Source organism: Grammomys surdaster, unplaced genomic scaffold (assembly GCF_004785775.1).
Source record: "Grammomys surdaster isolate TR1022 unplaced genomic scaffold, NIH_TR_1.0 141, whole genome shotgun sequence".
Taxonomy (NCBI): domain Eukaryota; kingdom Metazoa; phylum Chordata; class Mammalia; order Rodentia; family Muridae; genus Grammomys; species Grammomys surdaster.
Genome location: NW_021604599.1, coordinates 3,165,141 through 3,191,070, shown reverse-complemented (window position 1 = coordinate 3,191,070; position 25,930 = coordinate 3,165,141). Strand labels below are relative to the sequence as shown.

The following is a 25,930-nucleotide window of genomic DNA, read 5'->3' as shown; positions in this document are numbered from 1 at the left end:
ACTCTAGAACAGAAGGTGGAGGATGCCTGACACTCTAGAACAGAAGGGTGAACATACTAAATTTTGGCCAGCAGGTAGGGAGTCATCAGGTCATTTTCCTTCAGAAACAAGGCTGTCCTCAGCCAGTGGCTACATTTTCATTGGCATGTAACTGGGCTAGACCATGGGAGTAACTGTAAAATACCTGGTAGAACTGACAAAAGTGAAACCCTCCTGGGACCTCTGAAGCTGAGGAGCAGAAAAGAATGTGGACTCTGAAACTAGACTTCAACTTCAAATGCTCTGCCGCCTCTTGGCTTTAGAACTTGAACATCCTACAGAGTCTTCCGGGAACTCGGGCTCTCAGGTATACAGTTACAGTAAACGATGATACATTTACTGTATCATCATTTAGTTTAAAAAGTTACTGTATAAGTAAAGGAAATGCGATACTAAAGAGGGGGGCAACCACTTTGTCACCTCCAGCAAGACTCCTGGCTTCTTTCTGAGTGCACAGGACTGTGGTAAGATAGGATGGATATTTTTCCCATCGCGTATCTTATCGTTGTTAAAGAGAATGCAGTTCTCCTAAAATAATATATAAGAATATGTAGGCCATGCTGCCATAATGAAGATCCTCAAACATGCAACGACTCAATGCAACAGTGTATTTCCCTTTGCATAGGACTTAGAAAGTGCTCCAAGCAGCTAAATGACTACCTTCCATAAGTCATTCAATGACCCAGGTTATTTCCATCTTGTTACTCTGCCCTTCTCCAGGATATTGACCCTGTTGAATTGTCAAATCAGGGTCATGGCCAAATCTATATCCCTGCCTTCAGAGAGGAAAGAGTGGTAGGAGAGACCTTTGATGTTCTAAAGTCAACATCTATAGAGCCCACTCTGGGTCTGAACTTAGTTTATACTACAGGCTACATCTAAGGGCTGACTGGGGGGGGGGGGTCTCGAAAAGCAGCCTCTGAGGGCTATATGCCTAGCTAGTAACCTAGCCCTGGGAAGGAGGGAGTAGGTAAATTAATAGCCAGCAGGTTGCCACATGGTAACTACTGATCCTCCAGGTAGACTAGATAGTCAGTTCAGCCTAGGAACTTCGACTTTCGCCTCTCATGCAGTCACGCTGGGCCTCATACCAGGCTTAGTGGTGGCTTAGCTACTAACTTCATCCTCCAAATAAAGTCTAAGGAAACTTAAGTCTTCAGGGATGAGCAGAAATTACATACGTGAATGGATCTATGACCATACCTGGATAGAACAAGGGTTCCCAAAGATGCTGAGGCAGGGGCCTGGCTCATAGCACGACCTGCAACCTGCATTTAGTAGGAAAGAAGCAGTGTGATCAGTTAGGGTTTTGCAACATGCCTCTACCTGTTGCATGTACTTTAAAATACATTATCTCCTTGCCCAGGTGGAGGCCTGTGATCCCTGACTTACCTTGGAGATCAGCTGCCGCCCACCCCACTCCTGGGAAAGCCCTTTCCTCCTGGCTTAGCTTGCCAATGGCCAACTGGTGCCTTCCTCAGGAGCTGTGATCGTGCTCCCAGCCCCTCCCAGCTAGCCACCAGCTACCACCCCTGCCTCTATCTCTGCCCAGCTTTGCTCCGAGGAACAAAAACACTTAGACAGCTTTATTAATTTAGAACTTGTCAGATAGCACAATTGTGTATGGCTGCAAACTCCTTTCTCTTTCCTCATGTCTTCTCCTCCTCCCCCTCCTCCTCTTTCCCCTCCTCCTCCTCTTCTTCCTCCTCCTATTCCTCCTCTCCCTCCTCCCCTTCCCCTTCCCCCTCCCCCTCTTGGGACCAAGAAGTCCCACCTTTACCCAGCAATTAGCTTCCGCCTTCTTTATTGACACAATCAAGAACCAGTCATGGAATCAGCACCTCCCCCTACATCTACCAAGCAGGCCTTTATCTTTTTGGTTCTAGTGTTCACGTGCTCTTGGGTAAAGATGATACCTATGGGGCTTGAGCTTTGGGTCAGAAAGATCTGGGTCTAAAATCCTGGCTGTGTTACTTCCTTGGAAACAATGACCGTAGACAGATTAGCATCCCTGAGACTTCCTTGGCTCTAAAGTGACTCAGGATTATATGGTATCTAATCCTTTCTTAGCCAGACTATTCCATAGTTCCATGTACTGTAGAGGGAAGGTCAGGAGCAGAGCAGCCTGCAGATCAAACCCCACTTCCTGAATAGTTTTGTACGACTTTTCTGATATAGCAGTTAGGTTTAGCCTACATCCATTACTCTAGGAGGCAAAGTTCCAGTCTTAGAAATAGGCATAGGGTAACTTGTGTGCCTATTCTTTGCCATGTTTTGAACATCCCTGTAGCCCTCTCTTCACTCTTTCTGGCAAGCCTGAAGGACCCAATGCTCTGCAAAGGTGTCCCCCAGCCTCTAAATTACTCTTCTCCTCACTTCCTCACTAAATAGATGTGTCAGTGGCAGCACCTTGGTTAGTCCAGACAAGATAAGGGGTTACTTGCAGTCATTCATACCAAGACCCCAATGGCTGGATTTAACATGTCACCCCTACCTGGGTTGTTCTGCTTTTTCCAAAGGATCTGTCTGGTGTCTAAAATTGAATAACTAACAGTGCAGAGTCTAGACTCGTGTTTTTATCAGTGAGGGAGAAAATACATTTTCGGGCTAAGGGACTTTTCTACTTGAATGAGAAAATCGAGGAGGTGAAGAAAAAGGAGATGGAGGTAGAGATAGTGACAGAGAGGTGGGAGGAAGGAAAAAGCAGAAAGAAAGATGACAAATAGGTGGGTGGATGGAACGACAAAGCCACAAAAGGCGCACACAGTCTGGTCCGTATCTCAGCTGAATCACCTACTGTCTAACTTTGGGGACATTTCTCAGCCTTGCTTCTTTCCTGTGTGAAAATAGAGATCAAAGGAGAGGCTGGGTGGAGGTGAAAGGAAAAGAGCTTCTACTTGGGAGAGATCTGGAGTGAAGGTGTAACCTCATCGCCATGGGGTAGAAACCACTCAGGAAGCCACCTCAGTCTGTCTGGGAGCCACCCTGTGATGAGATTCTGGTTCTCTCATTCTCCCAGGTTGGATGGAACACAAAGTCCCCAGAACGTGGCCACTTCATATTTTCATCCCAGCCTGCACCATTGTTTTGGTCTTCCTAGCCATAGTGATAGTCCAGAGAAAGAGGCTCTGGGGAAAGCTGTATTCTAGAAAAAGGTGAGTGACTTACAAGTTGCATGAGCCTGTGGCCTGCCAGTCTTCAGTGATGTGCTTCAAGCCTAGAAGGACTTTGAGACTACCCTCGGGACTTTCTACCCCAAGAAGAACATGGTCCAGTCTTCAGTGAGTGGAATCCACACTGAAGTTTTGGGTTGTTTTGGTTTGGTTTTTGTTTTTTAAGGGGATGTTTGTTTCTGAGCTGGAGGAGTTTGGCTTGCCCTCCAAGCTTCACAGTAGCCAAGTTATGGAATCAACCAGGTTCCGATCAATGGGGAAAAGAAGTTATATGTGTTCATAACAGAGCACCATTTAGCCTTAAAGAAAAATGAAGGAGTGAGGCCAGAGGTCATCATTTTAAGCCTGACTCAGATGGTGCAGACAGAGATTATATTTCTTTTGATATAGATTCTAGACTTAAAAAATAAATACAGGGACAGGGTACCCACACAGGGAAACAGAGATACAATGATTGAAGTGTATGTGTGTGCGAAAAGCCATCATGATTAGGCTGAAGAAATGACTCTGTAGTTAAGAGAGCTATCTTACAGAGGACTTGAGTTCAATTCCCAGCATCCGTATCATGCAGCTCGCAAGCACCTGTAACTCCAGCTCCAGGGTATCTAAGGCCCTCTTCTAGCCTCCCTGGGAGCTAAGTTAGTCCACCAAAGGGCCCTACTTGAGCCAATGCTAAAGGCCAAGTGAGTAAGGGGTTGAATGTATACAACCGTGATGGACAGGAAGTCCCACCTGCCTCTTCAGCCATATACGTCTTGCACTGGGACCAGTGACAAGCAGCATGTGAGAATGTCATAACTAATCTACTAGCACTGTGGTGTAGAGTTCTCTAGTCCTGCCATGTAGAATCTCTATGTCGTCCAGGCATTAATAGCCCCTGTGCAAAGGTCTCCTTGCTAGAGCAGATCCCCATACAGACCACATTAAACCTTCATGGCTGACGAGGAAGGAGGGGCTTCCTGCCTTCTCAATAGCTGCACCATTTGCCCCTTCTACACTAGACCCTCATGAGGAACCTGGGACAGGAGTCTTAACTTCTCTCTTCTACAATTCCTTGGGCCATTGTTGTCCTGAGACTGCAGTAAAGATAGAGAAGTCTTCGTCCCTGTCTTTCCAGAAGCCTCCTGTACAGATTTACTCATCTGAGAATCACAATTTCTGATGCCTGCTAAGTACTAGGAGGGCAGCCATTGCCAGTCCATAAAAAATGTCTTAACTATTACTCTCAAAGAGTCATTCAATAGTTAAAGGATCCAGAGTGATACAATATGTTCCAGAGAAGTTGGTAAATTCTAGTTCTGCTTTAGCAGCTAGGCTTAAGTATATGGAAGCCATGTTTCTTTCATCAATAGATATATGTACAATATCTAAAATGCTATCTGGTGTATGCCTAATAAAATTGTAATTTTTTTCTACTTTTTTTCGTCCCTGACAAAATTTCATACGTGCATAGATATGAACATATCATGAACCTTAGACAATCCATCCCCTTCTCCACTCTTACACCCTTTCCGTCCCTACTGACGTTTTCTTTCCCCTCTCTGTTTTCACTTCTTCTTTGTGTGGGTAGGACTCACTGAGCTTAGCTGGAATTGTCTGCTGGAGCGTGAGTGTAGGTTACTTATTAAAGGTCAACTGACTGGTAGTTACACCACTGAAGAAAATGACACCTCTTTCCACAGCAACTATTACTTCCCAATAGTCCCTCAGAAGGAAGTATTCATCCACAATGAAATGCTGGCAGGACCAATCTTGTGCATATATGAGCAAATATCCAAGCTATGTTGGGTTCCTGAGTGTACTGGCTATGTCGGTCTTTTTGTTGACCCTCCCCCTACCCTCTGCCTCTATATAACTTCTTCCCCCTCTTCAATGGTATTCCCTGAGTGTCGGAGGGAGTAAAATAGATATCCCATCTAAGGCAGTGCTTACTCTTGGATTTTGGTCTGTTATGGGTTTCTGCAATGCTCATTAAACTTGTAGGTATAGAGTCTGCTATCTGTAGGTGAGCATGACAGACCTGCTTTGGCCATTTGAGTTTAGGCTTTAGTAGCCATATTTAAAGCACTGTATCTAAAGGCTACAATATTGTACACATAAGCCAACATCACTGCTGGAAATCCTATTGCACAACACTGTGATGAATTCCCTCTCAATTCCTTCTAAATCATGAGCTTTGCCCAAGGCAGAGAACAGTGCCTTTATTTTGTCCACGAAGGAACTGAGGTTCTGAAAACCCATGTGACCTCCCAAAGTCACACAGCACAGACTGTTTAACTCTAAAATGTGTGACCCCTTTTATGACAAAACAGCTTAATTAAAACTAGCAATCTGAATAGTATTCTCCACACGAGGGAAGAAGAAGTCGTAACCCAAAGAATTAAATGAGTTCTCATTCACATGCTGGGCCAATCACGAAGCCAAATCAGAGTCCCACAGCAGTTGCCTGCCACAGAGTCTAGATCTGCAGAACTTATTAAACTAAGGGTGGCTTAAATGAATGGAGATTAAAAAAAAAAAAAAGTTGGCAAATGGCATCTGAACATGCAGTGACCAATACAATTCCAACATACATGTATAACAAATCCAAGGTGTTTTTGTCAGTTCTCACCCATGTTATCACGTGACTTCATTAAAACATGGCTCTGGACGAGCAGCACAGTCACTTCACACTGTGCATGCTCTTATACAGTCAACGCCAGGGATGCTGCCGAAACACCTTGGGTCCAAGTTGAGACTATTGTGTGTTACTATTTGCAGTGTTTTTATTGTACATACAAAGTCTTATTGTCTCATTGAAATATACTGTTTCAATTACAATATTTTTTTCAAGGCAAGGTCTCATTACATAGTTCTAGCTGTCTTGGGACTCACTATGTAAACCTGGCCAACCTGGATCTCACAGTGATCTGCCAGACTGCCTCATAAGTGCTGGGATTAAAGGTGTGAGCCACTACATACCTACGCAAAAACACTTTTAATATTTTTCTACCACCTTTCCTCTGCATGTATCAAATTCATATAACTATATTTAGTTGCATTAGAAATCTTATTTTTAAGGCTGATTTTATTGCTAGTTTGAGTTTCATTAAAAAGTTATCAATGAATTTTGGGTTGCTGTTAGGACAGAATTTCCAACAATTTCTTAAGTACCCCTAAATATACTTCTGCTAATTTGTGCTGTATATTTATGTGAATGGTGCTCTCCACCATTCACCATAAATTTGATATTTTAAATACAGCTAACTCACTAGTATAAAATTTTTCTTTTATCTTTAACAAATGGTAACATATATGCACAAAGAATTGCTTTTAAATAAGTTTATTATTTAGTACCAGTAAATGCTTAATTTCTGTAGCTATTACATACTCTCACACACACATCCTCCCCAACATACAGTCACACACACTGTCATATCCTGTCGCACACATCCTGTCTCTCACACACACACAGTCACACACTGTCACACACACATATACACACAGTCACACACACACAGTCACACACACAGTTACATACACATACACACACTCTGTCTCACACACACACACACACAGAGTTACATACACATACATACACCCTGTCACACACACACAGTTACACACACATACACACACCCTGCCATGCACACTTACACTGTTACACACACACTCACATACACCCTGTCACACACACATCCTCCCCATATACAGTCACACACACAGTGTTACATACACATGCCCTGTCACACACACACTCCCTGTCACACACACACTCACACACACACATACACACTCAAAATTGCATAAAAATTTCTTGGATAAAAAGAAAATTGAAAGTGGGAAAAGGTTGGAAGACGTCCTTAAATCTTAAGAACCATGTTCCCCATACTCTGGTCAAGAACCGGGTTTGTGTGTACATGTCTGTGTGTGTGTATTACATGTGTGTTGTTGATACTTTTGTAATATACACTATAAATGAGTTCTTAAAAACTGCAATAGGACAGGCAGTGGTGTTGCATACCTTTAATCCCGGCACTTGGGAGGCAGAGGCAGGTGGATTTCTGAGTTCGAGGCCAGCTTGATCTATAGAGTGAGGTTCCAAGACAGCCAGGGCTACACAGAGAAACCCTGTCTCGAAAAAAAAAAAAAAAAAAGAACTGCAATAGGAAGCCAAGTATAGTGATACATGCCTGTACCAGGCTCGGGAGGCTGAAGCAGGAGAATTTCTAGTTTGAGATTAGCTGGGGCTACATAGTAACTGAGAGGTCTGTATGTAATGGAAAAACACAAGAACATAGTAGTCCCAACTTTTATTCATATTTTATTTTATTCTATGTGTATGTGCAGGGGGGTTGTATGTGTATGTGTGTGTGAGGATGTGTAGGGGCGCATGTGTGCATGAATGTGTGCATGTGTGTGTATGCATGTGCATGTACATCTATGTTCATGTGTGACCAAGGTATATGGCTATGCCTGTGTGTCGAATACAGATATCAACTTCAGATGCTATTCCTCAGGAGCCATATGGCTTGTCTTCTCCACACAAAGTCTCCCATTATGATCTGAGGCGGTCCACTGAGCCCCCAAGCCTACTGCCCCCAGCTTTTTACACAGATGCTGGGGATCAAACAGGTTCTCATCAGCAGCTGTTTGATTGAGTAATCTTCTCAATCTTCTCCCACAATTTTATAACATACAACAAATACAGCACATTTCAATAACAGGGGAAAAAGCCAAAATAATAAAATAATTTTTATAAATTCTCTAAGTTTTTAGACTCAAATATTAATCCTCATCTGATCATGAGCTGGTAACTGTAGTTTTTCAGCCAACACTATCCAGCCCAGGGACAGCACCACATTGGTGCTGCCTTAGAAGACTGAGTCGGAACTTTATAAGACTCTAAACCAAAAGCCAAAGACATTGTGTTCTGGCTGTCTAAAGCTGGTGGAGGACAGTAACCCTGACCAGTACCAGAGGCTACCACTGAAAAAAATGAGACATTCCAGAAAAGTTCCTCTGAGTTGACCATTGGGTTCCTTTTAAATGCAAATCTTCTTGAAGGAGACCATAGTAGTTATGGCTCTGGATTGACCTTTGACTCTTGAAGCCCAAGCTCATGTCAGGATGGTTATGATGGAGCTGGTAAAAACAACAACAACAACAACAAACCAAAACCTGATAGTTAGGAGCAGTGGAGATAGCCGAGCAGTGCAGGTCCTGGAAGAGAATCTGATAGGCAGTTTAACAGTGCAGGACATCTGAGTGCCAGGTCCTGGAAAAGAATCTGACAGGAAGTAACAAGTGCTACTAGAGGGTAAGGAAGAAACAAACTAGAAACACCTGATGGTAACAGCAGCTCATCAAGCAAAGTAAGCTTTCGTTCTCTTAGCAACTCTGACATCGGTCTTTTACACCTTAGCGTAGATTAGGCAATCAACCCTTTAGAGTTACTCTACGTAGGGGATACTGATGCTGTTTCTCCCAGAACTCATAACAAAAACAAAAAGCCTAGGAAAGGTGCAGGTTGACTCCCCTCCACTTGTTTGTCATGGGGTGTCCTGGAGACTCCCCAAACAATACAAGCTATTGCCATTGCTCTTGGTTGCCCCCCAGAACTTGATGGTAAGTCCTTCTTAAGGTAGGTACCGGACACAGAAATACTAAGTGACACCAAGCAGGAAGCTTCTTCCCTGCTGCCCACTTCTCATAGCATCACAGCTACAAGGCAAGCTGCTAGGGGTGGGGTGAGCCATCAACACCTTACCCGGCTGAGAGCTCTGTGAGCCGCAATAATGCCCGACGTGGCAGTATATACCCATGGGTACAGTTTCAATAATGTCACAGGTGTAATTGATCATAATTTGATTGAATTTAAGGCCAACTCCATAGGAGGAGCTACTTGGTTGGTATTGTATCTGTGACCAAGAATCCATGATTGAAGGGTTCATAGGTCCTGGTGGTGAGCCTACTGCAATGATTTTGCTAAAGGGACAATAATATCAATCTGTTCTCTAAAACTTCTATCTCTGTATTCATAGATCATTGCAGCTCCCAGACCTCATCATGAAGTTTCTTTATGCAGTGGACCATAGTTAGCAAAGAAACTAATAATTGCTCGAAGTTCAGAGAATATTTGTCGGTGGCGAGCTCAGCCACAAATAAGACATCTATATCCCACCCTTCACCCTTACCTCTTCAGTTTTACAGACTGACTGTCTTAGGCTATCACTTGCTGCAACAAAACACCAAAGTTGGAAATGAAAGGGTTTATTTGGCTTACACTTCCACATTGCTATTCTTCACCAAAAAAAAAAAAAAAAGAAAGAAAAAGAAAGAAAGAAAGAAAAAAGAAAAAAAAAAGCCAGGACAGGAACTCAAGCAGGAACCTGGAGGCAGGAGCTGATGCAGAGGTCGTGGAGGAATGCTGCTTATTGGCTTGCTCTACATGACTGTTCAGCCTGCTTTCTTATAGAACCCAGGACCCACCAGCCCACAGGTGACACCACCTATAATGGGCTGGGCTCTTCCCCATGGATTACTAGTTAAGAAAATGCCCTACAACTGGATCTCATAGTGTTGTAGAAAATATTTAATCTCAATCCAGGTTTTCTATCCCACCTCTGACCATTTAGTTCCCAGATAAAAGACACTTATAACCTTTATATTTACAATAAGTCTTAATCAGCACAAGAGCTGGACAGATATCTGCCCTCTATGCTATTATATCTATTTCCCAGCCATCAATCCCATTAAATAATTTGCCATGTTTCATCTGGGCTGCTCTTGACTCCAATTAGCCAACCCACATGGCCATTATTTTAACATTCTTATGCCATGGCTGCTTCTCCTGTCTCCAGCTTCTTCTCTTTCCACCTCATGGTTCTTTTCTGACCCAAGCCTGGGAACCCTGTACCCCACCTATGTCTCTTCTGCCCAGGTACTGGCTGTCAGCATCTTTATTCACCCATTAGGGATAATTTGGGGGTCAAGGTCCCATAGGATCACCTGGGTCTACATGTGGTCTCTGGGAATAACCAGTATGTAGCATAGCAAAAGACCAAACCTTAACATTACAGAGGCATTTTTCTCCATTGAGGCTTCCACTGTGATGACTCTACTTGTGTCAAGTTGACATAAAGCCAGCCAGTACAGGGACCATCAACGAAGAAGAAACCGATTGTAAAAGCCAGAGATTGGGAAGGATAGGACTAGAATAGCATTTTCTGGACATTAATGGGAACACTGCACTCATAAGTTTACAGCAGCTATGGAGACTTGTGCAAGACCAAACTAGATGTTGCCTTCACAACATTCCAGCATGGATCTGGGAGGGGCTCGTGAGCCCCATACTCAGCTGAGAAGTTACTGACAGTTGATATCTTCTGAGAGAGGGATAATTAGTTTTCTTTAAGGGTATGGCCCCTGGTATGTTGGCCATGCTCTAGTGGATGGCTCCATATCAGTGAGTAAATGGGAAGCACCCAAAGACACGGAGGTGGGAGGATTTGGAGGTATAGGGGTGATTCTTGGGTGGATGGGGTATAAGAAGAGGAATCTATGCCATGGCGGCTTCTCCTCTCTCCAGCTTCTTCTCTTCCTACCTCATGGTTCTCCTCTGACCCAAGCCTGGGAACCCTATACCCCACCTATGTCTCCTCTCTCCAGCTATTGGCTGCCAGCATCTTTATTCACCAATTAGGGATATCTTGGGGGTCAAGGTCACATAGGATCACCCGGGTCTATCTATTGTATGCATGTATGAAATGTTCAATTAATATGTTTTAAGTGAAAAGGGAAGAGCAATTCTGAAGCTAGACACTTGTGGGAGTTTTGTTTTATAGACAATGAATTCCCCCACCACAACAGAGAAGTGAGCAGAACTCTGAGTGAGCAGTTTGCATTTTTTTCTCACCTCCTTCACTATCTCAGCTTGAGTTGATAAATTCAATTCTCTCCCAATATCCGTGGGAATTGCTTCTAGTCTCACTTAGATGAAAGAGTCCTTGTATTCCTTAGGTAAAATGGCCCAATGTTTGCAGATAACCTATATGCATCTGCAACATGGGCTAGAAATCATTCTGATTACTGAAAATATCTACTACAGTACAGAAGCTTTCTTTGTAAGTAGTGGTGACATTGCATTGCTTATTGAGCAATGACAGAAAAGAAGAATGTATTGGTCGCTTTTCTCAACACAGTTCCCCAAACACCAGACAAGAAGCAGCTTAGATCATGGTTTGAGGGGCCATAGTCCGTCCTGGAGAGGGAAACACGGCAGTGTGAACCTGTGTGACAACTGCTTGTTCACATCTCCGTAAGGCCAGAAGCACCTGAGAAACAAGAAGTAGGGACAAGCTATTAACCTCAGGGCCAAACCCCAGTGACCTACTTCCTTCAGTGAACTCCCACCTCATAAAGGTTTCATAACCTCCCAAACAGCAGCAGCTGGAGACCAAGTGTTCAAACACGGGAGCCTGTAAGGGACATTTCTCTTTCAAATAGCAGCAAAAAGTCTGTGCAGATGTCTTTTAAATGACTGCTCTGGGTTATTTATTGCCAGCTAAGCTTACCTCAAGCTGATCTTTCTACTCATGGAGAAAGTCATAGTAATGGAATGATAAGGAAGGTGAGTCTAGAGCAGTGGTACCCAACCTTCCTAATGCTGAGACCCTGGAATACAGTTCCTCACATTGTGCTGAACCCCAACCATTAATTATTTTCATTGATACTTCATGACTGTAATCTTGTTCCTGTTATGAATCGTAATGTAAATATCTGATATACATGATAGGTAGGAAGTAGGTCAGGTTCTAGGGACTCCAGGGACTTCCTCAGAACCACTCAACCTAATCTGGATAGATACGATTGTTTCTGTCCATGACCTGTACTTCTGAGGGGAGCTTAAGGCATCTAATTCTAAGCCTTCAACCATGAAAGGCGCTGGGAAACCCAGTCTTACTTTTCTGACAGATATTTTTATTTCTTACATTATATATATATATATATATATATATGAAATAAAATATATATTATATATATTGTTATTTCATATTTTAAAGCACTCAGTTTAAGTATATTTTGTCCTACATCATTTTAGCAATGTCCTATCATGAAGATCTACCAACCCAGTGAAGGTCCCAGCTCCATATTCTGTATAGATGCTTTCCCTGAAGGGCATTTTGAAAAGCGCACAGCATGGCTGTGCCTGGGTGGATACACATGACATGCTTTCTCCTTGCGCAGCTCAGTAACCCCATCTCTGGTTCTGTTTGAGACTCTGGATAGATTGTCATGTGAAACTAGCTGCCAGGGTACTCTGTGGTACTTGTCGCCAGATGAAAGGATATAGCATTCACATCTGTGAACAGGAGGGAGATAGAACAATGTGGTGTTGGTGGTTTGAAGTATGACTTTAACAGTGCACTGTTGACTTTTTATCTTGTCATCGTTAGGATTACTATTGCCTCAATAAAACCCCATGACCAAAAAGCAAGTTGGGGAGGAAAGGGTTTATACAGCTATACACTTCCATATTACTGTTCATCGTCAGAGGAAGCCAAGACAGGAACTGATACAGAGCAGGAACCTGGAAGCAGAAGCTGATGCAGAAGCCATGGAGGGGTGTTGCTCACTGGCCTGTTCCTCATGGTTTGCTCAGCCTCCTTTTTTATAGAACCAAGGGGCACTGGCCTGGGGATAGCAACACCCACAATGGGTTGGGCCTTTCTCCATCAATGACTAATTAAGAAAATGACTTACTGGGCTGAAGAGATGACTGCTTTTCCAGAGGTCCTGAGTCCAATTCCCAGCAACCACGTGGTGGCTTAAACCATCTGTAATAGGATCTGATGCCCTCTTCTGGTATGTCTGAAGAAAGTGTAAGTGTACTCACAAACATAATATAAATAAATAAATAAATAAATAAATAAATCTTTAAAAAATTTTAAACTAAATGCCTTATTGACTTGCCTACAACCCAATCTTATGTTAGCATTTTTTTAATCATGGTTCCCTCCTCTCAGCTGATTTTAGCTTTTGTCAAGTTGACATAAACTATCCAGCATGTTTTCCCAATTAAGATTCCTTCCTTCCAGAGATAACTGTAGTTTGTGTGTCAAGATGACATAAAACCAGCCAGCACACACCTGTATCTGAGAATAGCTTTTGCCCAGAAAATGTTCATTATAAAGCTATTGCTGAAGAGTGGCTAGCACCGGCTTCAAAAGACAAAGATGCAGCAGGCGCCAAAGACCTACAAATCCTCAGTCCAATAGCACTCCCAAAGATGGTATCAGCCTGAGAATAGATACACAAATGCAGCGCAGCCTTCAGTCTCCATGCTGCCTCTCTGCTAGAGGGCCAAACACTCCCCAACACAGGTGGCTTATGGCCTTAGAAAAAGCAAAAACCATACATCCTTAGAAAAAAATCATGCCAATTAAATGTTCCCAGGCAGCTGCGACTGGTTTGTAAAATCATTATAGCTTCCCTTACCCACCACTTCCCTCCCCCTATGTAACCTGCTTGTATGTATTCCCTATACTCCTAGACATGGGGCTGCAACTTTGCTTTGTGCAATTTGCAGTCCAAATCTGGGTTTAAAATGAAGAGCTCTTATGTTTCTCTACAGCAGATATGGCAATTCTTTGAGATCTCTTGGAGATCCCGAGACCTGGACATAACATTGCTTTACTGGTAAAATATTAAAATTCACTTTTAATACTAAAAAAAAAATAAAATAAAACAGAAAAAGGAAAATTATCCACAAGCATTTAGTGTGAGCACAATTTGTTTTGTTTTGTTTTTTGTTTTGTTTTGTTTTTCTCAAGTATTTTCAACCCATAGTTGGTCAACTCAGTGAGTTTAGAACACAGATACAGACGGGCGACTGTATTCACAGTTGTGCTGAATAATTTAGTATTACATAGGATCAATGTACACAGAATCTTCTTATTTGGAAGCATTTCTACAAAGCTTGCTCTTCCAACTCTGCTTCATTCCATGTCTTTGTTGGAGAGCGAAGATGGCATCCATTTCAGGCTCTCTCTGTTTGCCTACCCTCCTCTAGCTGATATTTCATAGGAAACTCTGTACTCATAAAGTTAGAAATACACTCAAAGCTGACCAGTGGGAAGATGACTCAGCTGCAGTACAATTGGCTGATAGTTTTGCAGCCAACTGTGATTAAGAAATACATTGTGGGGCTGGAGAGATGGCTCAGTGGTTAAGGGCACTGACTGCTCTTCCAGACATCCTGACTTCAGTTCTCAGCAACCATGTGATAGCTCAGGACCATCTGTAATGGAATCTGATGCCCTCTTCTGGTGTGTCTGAAGACAATGATAATGTACTCATAGACATAAAACAAATAAGTAAATAAAACAAACAAAAACAAAACAAACAAGTAAGCAAACAAACCCCATTGTGTCACCAGAGACCATGTGGATGTCTGAGTGTTGCACTCCCGTCGCCATGATGGTATCCATGCCTGTGATGCTATTGGGTCATGTCTGGGTCTGTGATCCTATCCCAGCCAGGATCTGTGTTGATGTCTGAGGCCAATGTTACCAATAAAAGGCCATGTAGACGTCCTGGGTCTGGGTTGCCTGAGGCTATGTTGATGTTCTAGCACTATGCTGAGCTGGCCCCACACCTTACTGGCAACCATATCCCTACGCAGCATGTGAGAGCTGGTTCTGGTGGCTTGGGTTCAGGAGAGCTGGCCATGGTGGCGTGAGGGGCAGGAGCTGGTCCTGCCCCTCACCAGCTCCAGCAGCACTCAGGCAGGGGAGTGGTCCTTCCCTGTACCTCACCTGGGCATCAGAATAGAGATTAGCCTGGTGGTGGGGGAGCAGGTATACTGGCCCCACCACTTGTCTGACATGGGAGACATGCCCCCTTGCCCCTTGCCACCTACCTCAGGTGGGAGGGCTGGCCCCAAATCATGAGAGCAGGAGAGCTGGCCCTACTTCTGACTGGCTACAGTACCCGGAGAGCATGTTCTGCACCTTGCCTGGACAGCAGAGTAGAGCTGGCCCTGGTGGAGGAAACAAGGGGGAGCAGGCCCTGAGAACAAAAGAACTGGCCCTGCACCTTGCCAGCTGTAGCATTAGGTGAGCTAGCCAGGAAGTGCTAGAGAGCTGGCCCTGGTGGTGTGGGTACAGGAGAGCAGACAAGGTGACCAACTCAGCTACCACCCAGGCTCAGATTTGGGGTTTCGAGTCGATTGACCCCCAGCTATGAGCTGCTGGACCACGTGAAAGGGATGTTCTACAAATCCCAAGCTCCGGGATTTCCATGACACAGGGCAACAGCAGGATATCCCGAAGGAGGACTGTGAGGATCTGGTACAGAAAGACCAGCAGGAGCCAGAAGCTGCGAAGCAGACCAAAGACCCATTTCGGTGTCCATTTGCAAGTAAATAGTGTGAACAAAATGATAGACTGTGGGACAGCTGTGACACTAGAGATTCCATGACAAAAAAGGATAGACTGTGGGACAGCTGTGACACTATAGCTTCTGTGACAAGTTGGTTTTTTGTTTTGTTTTTGTATTTTTTTTTTTACTTTATTCTACTTTATTTCTGGGGTGAAGGTTTCAGGGGCAGAGGATAGATACTAAGGGAATGGGATTGGGGTACATGATGTACACACACACGCACACACACGCACACACGCACACACAAATCAATAAAGGTTTCCTTTAAAAACTATTCATTACAAAGCAAAAAATAATATTTTCTGATTTAAAAAAACACTTTCTAAATGACCCGTTTGTTAAGTTGGAGGTTTTTTAAATATTCCTTTAAATAGTCTATACTAATCATCATCAGAGGGGGTTCATGCAGCAACTGATGGGAACAGATGCAAAGACCCATAGCCAGACATTAGTGGGCATTTAGGGAATCCTGCAGAAAGCAGGGAGGAAGGACTGTAGGAGCCAGCGGGATCTAGGATACCACATGAAAACTACAGACTCAACTAGTCAGGGCTCAAAGAAGCTCACAGAGTGAACTGACAACCAGGGAGCCTGCATGGGTCTGACTGAGGCCCTCTGCATGTATGTTATGGTTGTGTAGCTTGATCTTGTTGTAGGACTCCTAACAGTGACAGCGGGGCTGTCTTACTCCTTTGCCTGCTTTTGGGACCCTTTTCCTCCTAATGGGACGCCAATCCAGCCTTATTAGGAGGGGAGGTGCCTAGTCTTATTGTCAATTGATATGCCATGTTTGGTTAAAATCCCTGGGAGGCCTGCCCTTTTCTGAAGAGAAATGGAGGAAGAGTGGATTGGGGTGGAGGGATAGAGGAAGGATCTGAGGGGAGGAGGGAGGGTAAACTGTGGTTGGAATGTAATATATAAGAAAAGAATGATTTTTTTTAATTATGTAAAAAAAAAGAAATACGTTATGGGGCTATGAGCTGGCAGCAAGAAAGCAGAGTTAATGAAGTCTTCTGATGGGGTTGGCAGGCTAGAACCAGTGAACGAGAACCAGTGAACAAGACAGGATATGCTGTGGTTGTCAGAGGGAGAGGGTGCTATGCTCCTGCAGGCTGGGTGAGTGGAAGGTGGGGGCTTCGGATCGGTGTTTCTGTAATCACATAGAGCGTAGAAAGGCCTAGTGCACACGAATAAGCACCGGAGTAGCCAGGAAAGTTAGACACACAGCTTACCTCGTCAATGGCATGAGGTGTGCAGATGCTCTTCCTGGAATGCCAGGAAGGATGGGATTTTACAGCCTGGTGTCCTTTGCTTTCAGGCTCTGTCCACATTTCCCAGACCTTACTTATCCCAAACAGTATCCTTTCGCTTTCAAACCTTGAGCATTACTTTTAGACCATAAAACCCATCCTCATGAGTGCTTTGCGACAGTCTAAGTGATTTCTGTGTTACCTTAGGGCCAGGCCAATGCTGACACCCACAGGCCTCATGTTTACCTCGGGTCATTCTTCCTAGAACCTAAGTCTTGGACATCATCTCTGAGTCAACAGTACCCATTCCTGGGAAAGAAGCCAGATGTGCTTTGTAAAGAATCTCAATGTAAGCACATCTTAAATTACTGTACACTTGGGACTGAGTTAATTGTTATCTGAATACTTAAAAACAAAAAAAAAAAAAAACAAAAAAAAAAAACAAAAGCTGTGCTGTGCTCAAATAAAATGATCTGGGACAGACTCTAGAAAACCTGATCCATCACCCATTACAGTAAAATCAGGATGGACAGAGTTTTACTCTTACCTCTTCCTAATCATTTTTCCTTTGCCTGAAATAAAGCTTGCAGGGAAATGGTCACCCTTGGGTCACATGGGACAAACGGGCATGTTTAGCTTTCTTGGTAAAAGCCACTTCTTTTATGGTTTAGCAATCATGTGGTGTGGCACTTGAGTTGACAAGAATGATTCAGGACAATCAGAAGACTTTGAAATACCTTTGTGTCAGAAACTTGACATGTTCAAGCTGCTCATTTTAGAATTCTGCTGTGTGTAGCACCACAATTCCAAACCCATCAGTTGTGAAAATAACCCCAGGAAGCCTTTGTCTCATCCGTAAGCCTTGCCAATAATCAGTACAAAATTTGATGGAAAACAGTTAACATGGGCTCTCAGCCTTTTCCCCATGCCTACCAACAATTGTCTGAAAGCAATTACTGTAGGTCCACAGCTTGGGTACAGAGCCATGGAACAAACTCGGGAAGTTCCACTCTGAGTTCTGATTACAACTGTGCTCTGAGTCAGTAATTATATTTTCTTGACTCAACAGTTTCTCATCCGCCTTGGAGAGCCTGATTCAAATACCCATTTCTTCAGAAATGAAAATCCCAATTCCTATAAAATGATATCCTTGACCCAGAAGCACCTGCTTGTGTAGGTCCTGTAGGCTCAGTGTCTTTCTTCAATGAGACTCCTTCAAGTACTCAGGACAGGGAAGACATGGGAGAGGTCTGGGAGCAGAGGTGACAAACTCTGATCTCCAGCAAGCACGTGATAAAAGGAGGGGAGGAAGCCTGAGGTAACCAGATAGGGAGTGGGCAAACTGCCAGCTCAGCTCTAACTTGCCACTGCCAAGAAATGGAGATGTTTATGGAATGTCTGCTAGCTATTAAATGATAGATAAAAAGATTAGCCAAATCACACATTGGGGACCTATTTATAGCTTCTTGGCTAGAAGTAAACAAACTCCCAACAGCCAGCCTCGAGGCATGGATTGTTTAGAGTAGAGACGTATTTGAGAACTCAAAGACGCACTCAATCTCCTGAGTGACTTATCCTCTCGCATGCCCACACGCCCTTCAGTATTAGAACGTCTTTGTCGAGTCAACAGGATCATGACTATTTTGTAACAGACATTTCTCAGAAATGTCTCAGTCCTTCTTGCCTGACATTGTGACAATGAAGTAACTGGCAGAGAAATGACATAGCCAGGAAACCTGATACCTGTTGTCGTGGGCCAGGGTCTCTCCAGAGAAACAGAGCCTGGAGTGGGGGGTTGTGGGGAGGGACAGAGGGAAAGAAAGGGAGATTCATTTTAAAGGATCGATGCCCGTGATTGTTAGGAGAGTGAGGCTGAGCTTTGTGCAGTAGGCCAGCAGGCTGGAAACGGAGGCAGTTTCCACATTACAATCTCCAGGCAGAGTTTCTTCATCTCTAGGAACCGAGTTGGTTCTCAAGGTCTCACTGAATTAGAAGGAAGCTATACTTTGGAATATAAGCTGTGTAGAATTTACCTGATAATACACGTTAATTACATCTGTAAAGCTCATGGCAGCATCTAGACTAGCATTTGTAGCCTATCCAAGTAGATATGACAAATGAACCAAGAGACAAGGGAGCGGCCATCTTGGCTATGCACTTGACTGAGCGCATAAAGTCAGCTTGTTGGAACTGCCAGAGCCTTTAAAAACAGAAGTAAAGGGCCTGGAGACAGCTCTGTAGTAGCGGCATATTTTCCCCGCAAGGTGGGAGGAGCTAAGGTGGGAGGAGTAAGGAGAGGAAGAGGAGGAGTAAGGAGAGGAAGAAAAGAAGGAAGAGGAGGAGCTAAAGAGAGATGTAGGAGCCATGGATGACCACTCATGTACCGAGAGCAGTCCTGGGTAACAACTTATATCTGGGTTAGTTAATCGGTTAACATTTCCAATTGTGTGAGCATCTTGTTTATTGAGCATTGTCAAACTTATAAAGCCTTTGGATAATCTAAGCATTGGAAGTCTCGTTTCTACTGGGTACCGTGTGAATGGTGGGATGGCATCTCCCACACTGGCGTCTCATGGGTGGCAAGGCCAGTGTCTCTGGCAGCCTGAGCCGGAGGCCTGAGCAGAGGCAGCAGCGAGAACACACAACTGCTGGTGACCTCAGGCCTACCCTAGTCGGGAACATGGCGGCTGATTAAGAACAAGCAAGATTGGGTGCCGCCGTTTTTTAAATATCTCCCACAACACTCTGTGGTTAAGAGGGCTGGCAGTTCTTGCAGAGGACCTAAGTTCAATTCCCACTGTCTCTCTCACTACTGCCTATAACTCCAGCTCCAGGGCATCTGATACCCTATGAAGTATTTCTTCATAGTATAGCTCTCTGTGGTCCATAGAGTGGGTGGGGACTGGTCCTGAAGTAGTGCTGAAGAGAAATTTAGACTAGAGAAATGGCAGAGAGTGTGTCATGAAGGGCTTTGGACCATGCTGGTAAAGATACATAGATTACTATTTGTTTTAAGGTGGTTTCCCTCTCCAGTCTGCTTTGAAAGGTTATATATGTTCTAATAAGAGGTTATATATGTTGTAATTAGTGATTTACTTATTTTTCCTATTTGTGGCCTCTTCTTCCCAGATCTGAACCTGTGGTCTTGGGAGTTGGGATGATCTGATGGGAAATCCTCAAGAGACTTCTGGACTCAAAGTGAGAATCTTGCAGAACCATTTACACTTTTTGAATGCTTTGGATGATGACCCAGTGCTCCGATCAGGAGCTTGCAGGACTGACAGCCTTCCCTTCTGTCTCAAGACTCTCTCTGAACAAGCACAACCACAATGGCACTTTAAAGTCACCTCTGGGATCCTGGACCCTGGTGAGGGCCTGAGGCCCCTCCTGGCTGCCAGGGTGAGAGCAAAAGGAATTGTTCCTTGTCCCCCGCCCTGCCCCCACTACTGCTTTCCGAAGGGAGACATGGAAATTCTCAGCTACTAAAATAAATTATCAATAGAGTTATTTATATCCATCATTTCCTCCAGGGACTTGGAGGCTTCAGACAGGGTTTTCCGAAAACAAAGCCATAACTGATGTGTTTCACAACATCCTAGAATCCTATCAGCCTCTGAAGTTCTAATTAACAGGAAACATTTAAAGTACACATTAAGTACACAACTGTGGTATTTGTTTCAACTTTTCTTTTTTAAAGTCTGAGTCACAAGGCAATTGCTGTAACCTATGATGTCACTGTTTATTGGTGTCTCCTCTTTCAACTACATCTTTTAAAACAAAACAATGTGGGGTTTGGTTTGTTGTTTTGTTGTTCGTGGTAATGTTTCTCAGTGGTATTGCCTTAAGAAAAAAAAAACAAAACATCATGCCAGTATATTGTGTCTTCAGACATTTCAGACAAGAAACTATACTAGCCAGTCCACCAAGCTAAGCCTTCTTCCCTAGCCTTCTGTGTGATTTTACATTGACCATTTGTGTTGCTTTGCTTCTATAATGGTGATGTGGTGATGTCGTTGTTAGGGCATTTGATGGTGGGCATTCTGGAAGTCCTTTCAAGTTAGTGTTTGGGGGGAGAGTACTCAGAATACATAAAGGTGCTAACTCAAGCTGGAGTCATGGAGCTCACTCAGTGAATGAACTAACCTGTGAGCTATCCAAATGTGCACATTAGCTACTGTGACCCCTGTAGGTTAGTGAGACTGAAGCAAGCCCTTTTACCTGGTGTTTAGACTGAGCAGAATTTGGAGTCAATGGGACCAAGTGGGTGTAAAATTAAGATTTGAATTATGTGTCTTATTTTATCACCATCTGTCCATACAAAACAGAGAATGCCTTTGAAGCACAAACGTATAGTTGTTTATTTGAAATCTCTGAGGTGCATTTAGATGCCCCTTGCAGCAAGGTGGCTCTCTCAGTGATCCACACCTTAGCCTAAGGTTCCTGTTAGGGAAGCAGACCTTCTCAGTGTCAGACAGCAGGACACAGAGAAAAGTCTTTCCTTGTATGCAAACCTACTTACGCTGGACCTCACCTCTCCGGTGTGTGATTGGCAGGCCACATCCCGACTGCCAATCAGTGTCGAATGCTTTGTCCGCTTTATTAGGAATCCAGTGGCAAATGGAGTCTGACAAAATGCTGCCATCTCAGCCGTCGCTGGGCTGTTTTCTAGGATATCAATAGAGAACTGGCCACCTAGATCCCGTACCCTAAAATCCTGAGAGGAGGATATAAGTTAGTGTGTCTCACTGTGATAACTGTCCCTCTCTATGCTCGATCACATTAATATCTAGCAATTGCCAAATACTTACTACATGCCTAATACTGTTAAACATTTTATACATATTGTTGGACTGAATTCTCTCAAAATCGTGAGAAAAGGGCATTATTCATGCCTCCATAGACAAGGAGCCCGGAGTCCAGAGAGGTTGGGCAGTCTGGTTAAAGATGCCTGCTTTGTTTAGAAAGAAGTGAACAAGGACATCAAACCCATATTTATTACAGCTCTGGTTATGGTTATTCATGTGTCCTGATTACCTCCTGGATGGGACATTGAGGTGGACTTTTGGCAATTGCTTATGCACTAACTTACCTATCTAAAGAATGAGCAGTAAAAGAATGGTGCTTACCACATTCCTTTATCCGGCACTGTCATGTGCAGTGTGCTACAAATACTTGACATACTTGTGTCAGTGTGAATCCCCATGTACCAGCCGCAGTCCCCACTGCAAAGGCAGCACAGCATTCAGACATTATCCGCTGACTTATCGGCAGCAGATGCCTCTGAATCCCATCCCTAAAGAAGCTTCCAGCCGAGATACATTGCATGGCCTTTGTGTACCAGGAGTTCCTACGCAGGCCTCAACATCAACACAGTCAAAGTGCTTACAGATCCTCACGTACCTTACAGGGTCCTCTCTACCCACAATGCCTCAATTCTGGAACTACAAATCTTCCTGGAAAAAAAAAAAAAAGCTTGTCCATGATTTAGTTATTACCTATACTAGGAGATACATTCCTTTTAATTTTCCTCCAGCTGATTGTAAGCTGTCTTTCCTTTGGACACAGAAATGTGCGCTCTCTCTCTCTCTCTCTCTCTCTCTCTCTCTCTCTCTCTCTCTCTCTCTCTCTCTCTTTTACTCTCTCTCTCTCCCCCCATTCAAGAATTACTTACATGTTTTCATTTTTGAACTATGAAGACTGGGGCACATATCTTATCTCCCCCCTTAGGCTTCTGGAAGGCAGAGGGAAAGTAGGATCTTCCCCATGCCCACAGCACCTTGTGTGAGAAAGGTGCTTCGTGTGTGGTTGACCCTGAAACTTCAGATATTGAGGATAAAATGACACTCCTCATTACTCTTACTTTTTATGATTTTAATGTGATTGGCTTAAAAGTAAATGACAACTTTTTAAAATGTAATTCAAATATAATATTACTTCCATTCCTCCCTGCCCTCCATCTAACACCTTCCATGGCTCCTCCTTCTAACCCTACTTATGGTTCCCACTTGCTCTCAAATCAATGGCTTCTTCCTCTTTGACTCTTACTGTTACTGACATATGCACATAAATACATAAGCACACCTTGTTGCATCTGTTAAGTATCACTTGTTTCTATATGATTTTCTATATGATTTACCACTTTGCATTAGGTAATCTGTTAGGGGCTCATCCCTGGGAGAGGCTAACTCTCCTCTTTGCGGGCTTCAGTTGCCTATAGTCCTTTGTCTCGGACTGGTAACCTTTACAGATTTTCCCCTTCCATGTTAGCAAGCCTAATTGGTGTTGTCCTTGTGTGGGTCTTGTTTAGGCAGCCGTGTAGTTGAAGTATCATGAATGTAGCTTCCCAGGCATTTCTAAGAGACACATCCCCACAGCAGACTTTCTGGTTCTCTGGTTCTTCCCACTCTTCTTCCATGATGTCCCTTGAGTGTTAAGTACAGGGGTTCTATTGTATACGTATCCACTGGCTCTGGACACCCCCATGATTAGTATAGCTCTGTATATATAAAAGGCAACTTATAAAATTTCTTTAATGTTTAAATTTTTATATGTATGGGTATGTTTGTGTATATATGAGTTCGCAGAAACCAGAAAGGGGTTGATGCACTAGAGCTAGAGTTACAGGCAGCTGTGAGAAGCTGGTGCTGGGAGCTCAACTTGAGTTCTCTGGAAGGGCAGGAAGTACCCTTAACCACTGGGCCATCTCTCTAGCCACTATAATGACAGTTTTTTAAAAAGTGGATTAATTCTTTCTTTTTAGTGTTATTTATAAGTGAAGTAAAAAAAGTATTTAGAAGAGTTTGAAGATTTGAGAAAGAGCAACATAGACTGACTTCATTCAGTCACAGATGTATTTAGTGTCACTATTTCTTTTATCTTTGTCTATTTATGCTTTAGTATGTTACATGTAATTGTCTATCCTTTAAAATATGTTATGAATCTTAAGCTAGCACATATGCTGCTGGCAAGTTTTCCTAGTGATCAGTTTTAATGACTGCATGATACTCTACTAGGCAACTGTGACAGAGATAACTTAAGCCTTCTTCAGCGTCTGGAAGATGATGGCCTGTGACTTCCTGCCATTTTAGTTGGAGTATTGGAGTTGAAGATGTGAAGTGACCTCCACATCTGTGCTACAGTGTACACACACACACACAAACACACATGCAAACACACACTCACACACACCACACATACACATATATACCACACAAACACACACGCAAACACACACACTCACACACACACCACACATATATACCACACAAACACACACGCAAACACGCAAACACACACACTCACACACACACCACACATACACATATATACCACACATACACACTCACAAACACACACATACACACAGACACACCACATACATTCACACACATACATACACACACACACACAAACACACACACACACCACACATATACATGTATACCACACACACACACTCACACACACATACACACAGACACTCACACACACAGACACACCACATACACGCTCACACATGCATATACACACACACGACAGAGCACAAAGCAAACTACATATGAAAGTCACTGTCTCATCACATCTTTCATTACTTTTAGAGTGAATGCTAATCACATATTTCCTTAGAAATTCTAGAGTGTCCCCTAAGGCCAATTTTTACATACGAAATGTCTGATGTATATGGAATTTAACAGTGTGCTCCTTGTCCAGTTCATGGGGTCAGCCCATGGAGCAGATCAGAGGACTAGAGAAGGCTGATCTAGAGTATTCTCCAGGATCTCCCTCTGAGGAGCCATTGTTCTGTCTCACCCAGAACCCAGAGCTCTGTCAAATGACCTCCTCCATGTGGCTTACTGTGCTGCTGGGTTCCAGACAGACAGACATCCCACCCACCCTGTGGTACTGTACTATATCCAGCCTACACATTTGCAAAGACTCCCTTTAGTTAAAAGTTCACATTTTCCAGTTTAGGACCTTGGGTGGTAGCTTATGCTATTTCAGAGAATGTGTTTTCTTTTCCTTAGGTAAATAGTGGATGCTCTAGTTATGCACTACTAGGATTGTTCAGGAAACTGCCCATGTAGATCACCTTTACTACGAATTTGGCAAACACCGTTGAGTTTGTGCTGTGGTTACTGATACTGTTATCATGGGTGTGGTGAGTGCATGGTCCTCACAGTGCAATGAGATTTCCAGTTCTTTGAAATGTGCTTCCTGTTTCAAGGTATTTGGTGAGAATGAGCTGTTTTATGACCTCTTCTTAAAATAGAGAATCCAAGTGGTGAGGTGCAAACAGACAGCAAATTGTAGTCGTTCTGTAACTCACGTGACCACCTCACTGCTACCTACTGAAGGGCACCTGTCCTCCTAACACATCTGAGAGTGTTTAAAGAATGAGTCTGAGGCTTAGCAGGTAAAAGTGCTTGTCACACAAGCCTGATGACCTGAGTTCAAACCTCAGGACCCACAGTGGAAGGAGAAGAGAGAACTCACACCTGAAAGTTGTTCTCTGACCTCCACATCTGTGCCATGATCTACACACACACAAATACACACACACACACCCCACACACACTAACACACACACACACTCCATACACACACACACACACACACACACACACACACACACACACACATTATATATACAAGTCCCAGCGCTGTCCCAGTGCGTCTCTTTTATTACTTTTAAAGTGAATGTTAACCAAGTATTTCCTTGAAATTTCTAGAACATTCCCTAAGGTCAATTCCTATTCATCAATTTCTGATTGACTGGTTTAGTTAGTTTTGTTTTGTTATGTGGTGTGGTTTTGCTATGTTGCTTTCCTTGAGCTGGTTACAGAAACATGAATTTGTAGGGAAAGTGAACTTCTCAGGCTTCTCAGGTGACCACTTCCTTTCTGGGGTGCTTTATAGTCCCATTGCTACTGGATGCCCTTCTAACCCTGGGGATGCTTAAAGCTTAACTTTGCTAACAGGTTAAAGCAATGATACTTTTACGTTTTCCTGTTTTGATCATCCCCTGGCTTTGATCCCAAGCCTTCA

At 43.5% G+C, this 25,930-nt stretch overlaps 1 protein-coding gene across 1 annotated transcript in view; it reads left to right on the top strand.

Moving 5' to 3' along the window:
• Pdcd1lg2 (programmed cell death 1 ligand 2) overlaps window positions 1-20,392 on the top strand; it is a 45,485-nt gene extending 25,093 nt beyond the window's left edge. The window contains exons 4-5 of the mRNA XM_028764066.1: window positions 3,059-3,194; window positions 20,015-20,392. Coding sequence (XP_028619899.1) covers window positions 3,059-3,194; window positions 20,015-20,051 — 173 coding nt within the window. The 3' untranslated portion in view covers window positions 20,052-20,392. The remainder of the gene's footprint in view (window positions 1-3,058; window positions 3,195-20,014) is intronic.
• Window positions 20,393-25,930: the final 5,538 nt, after the last annotated feature.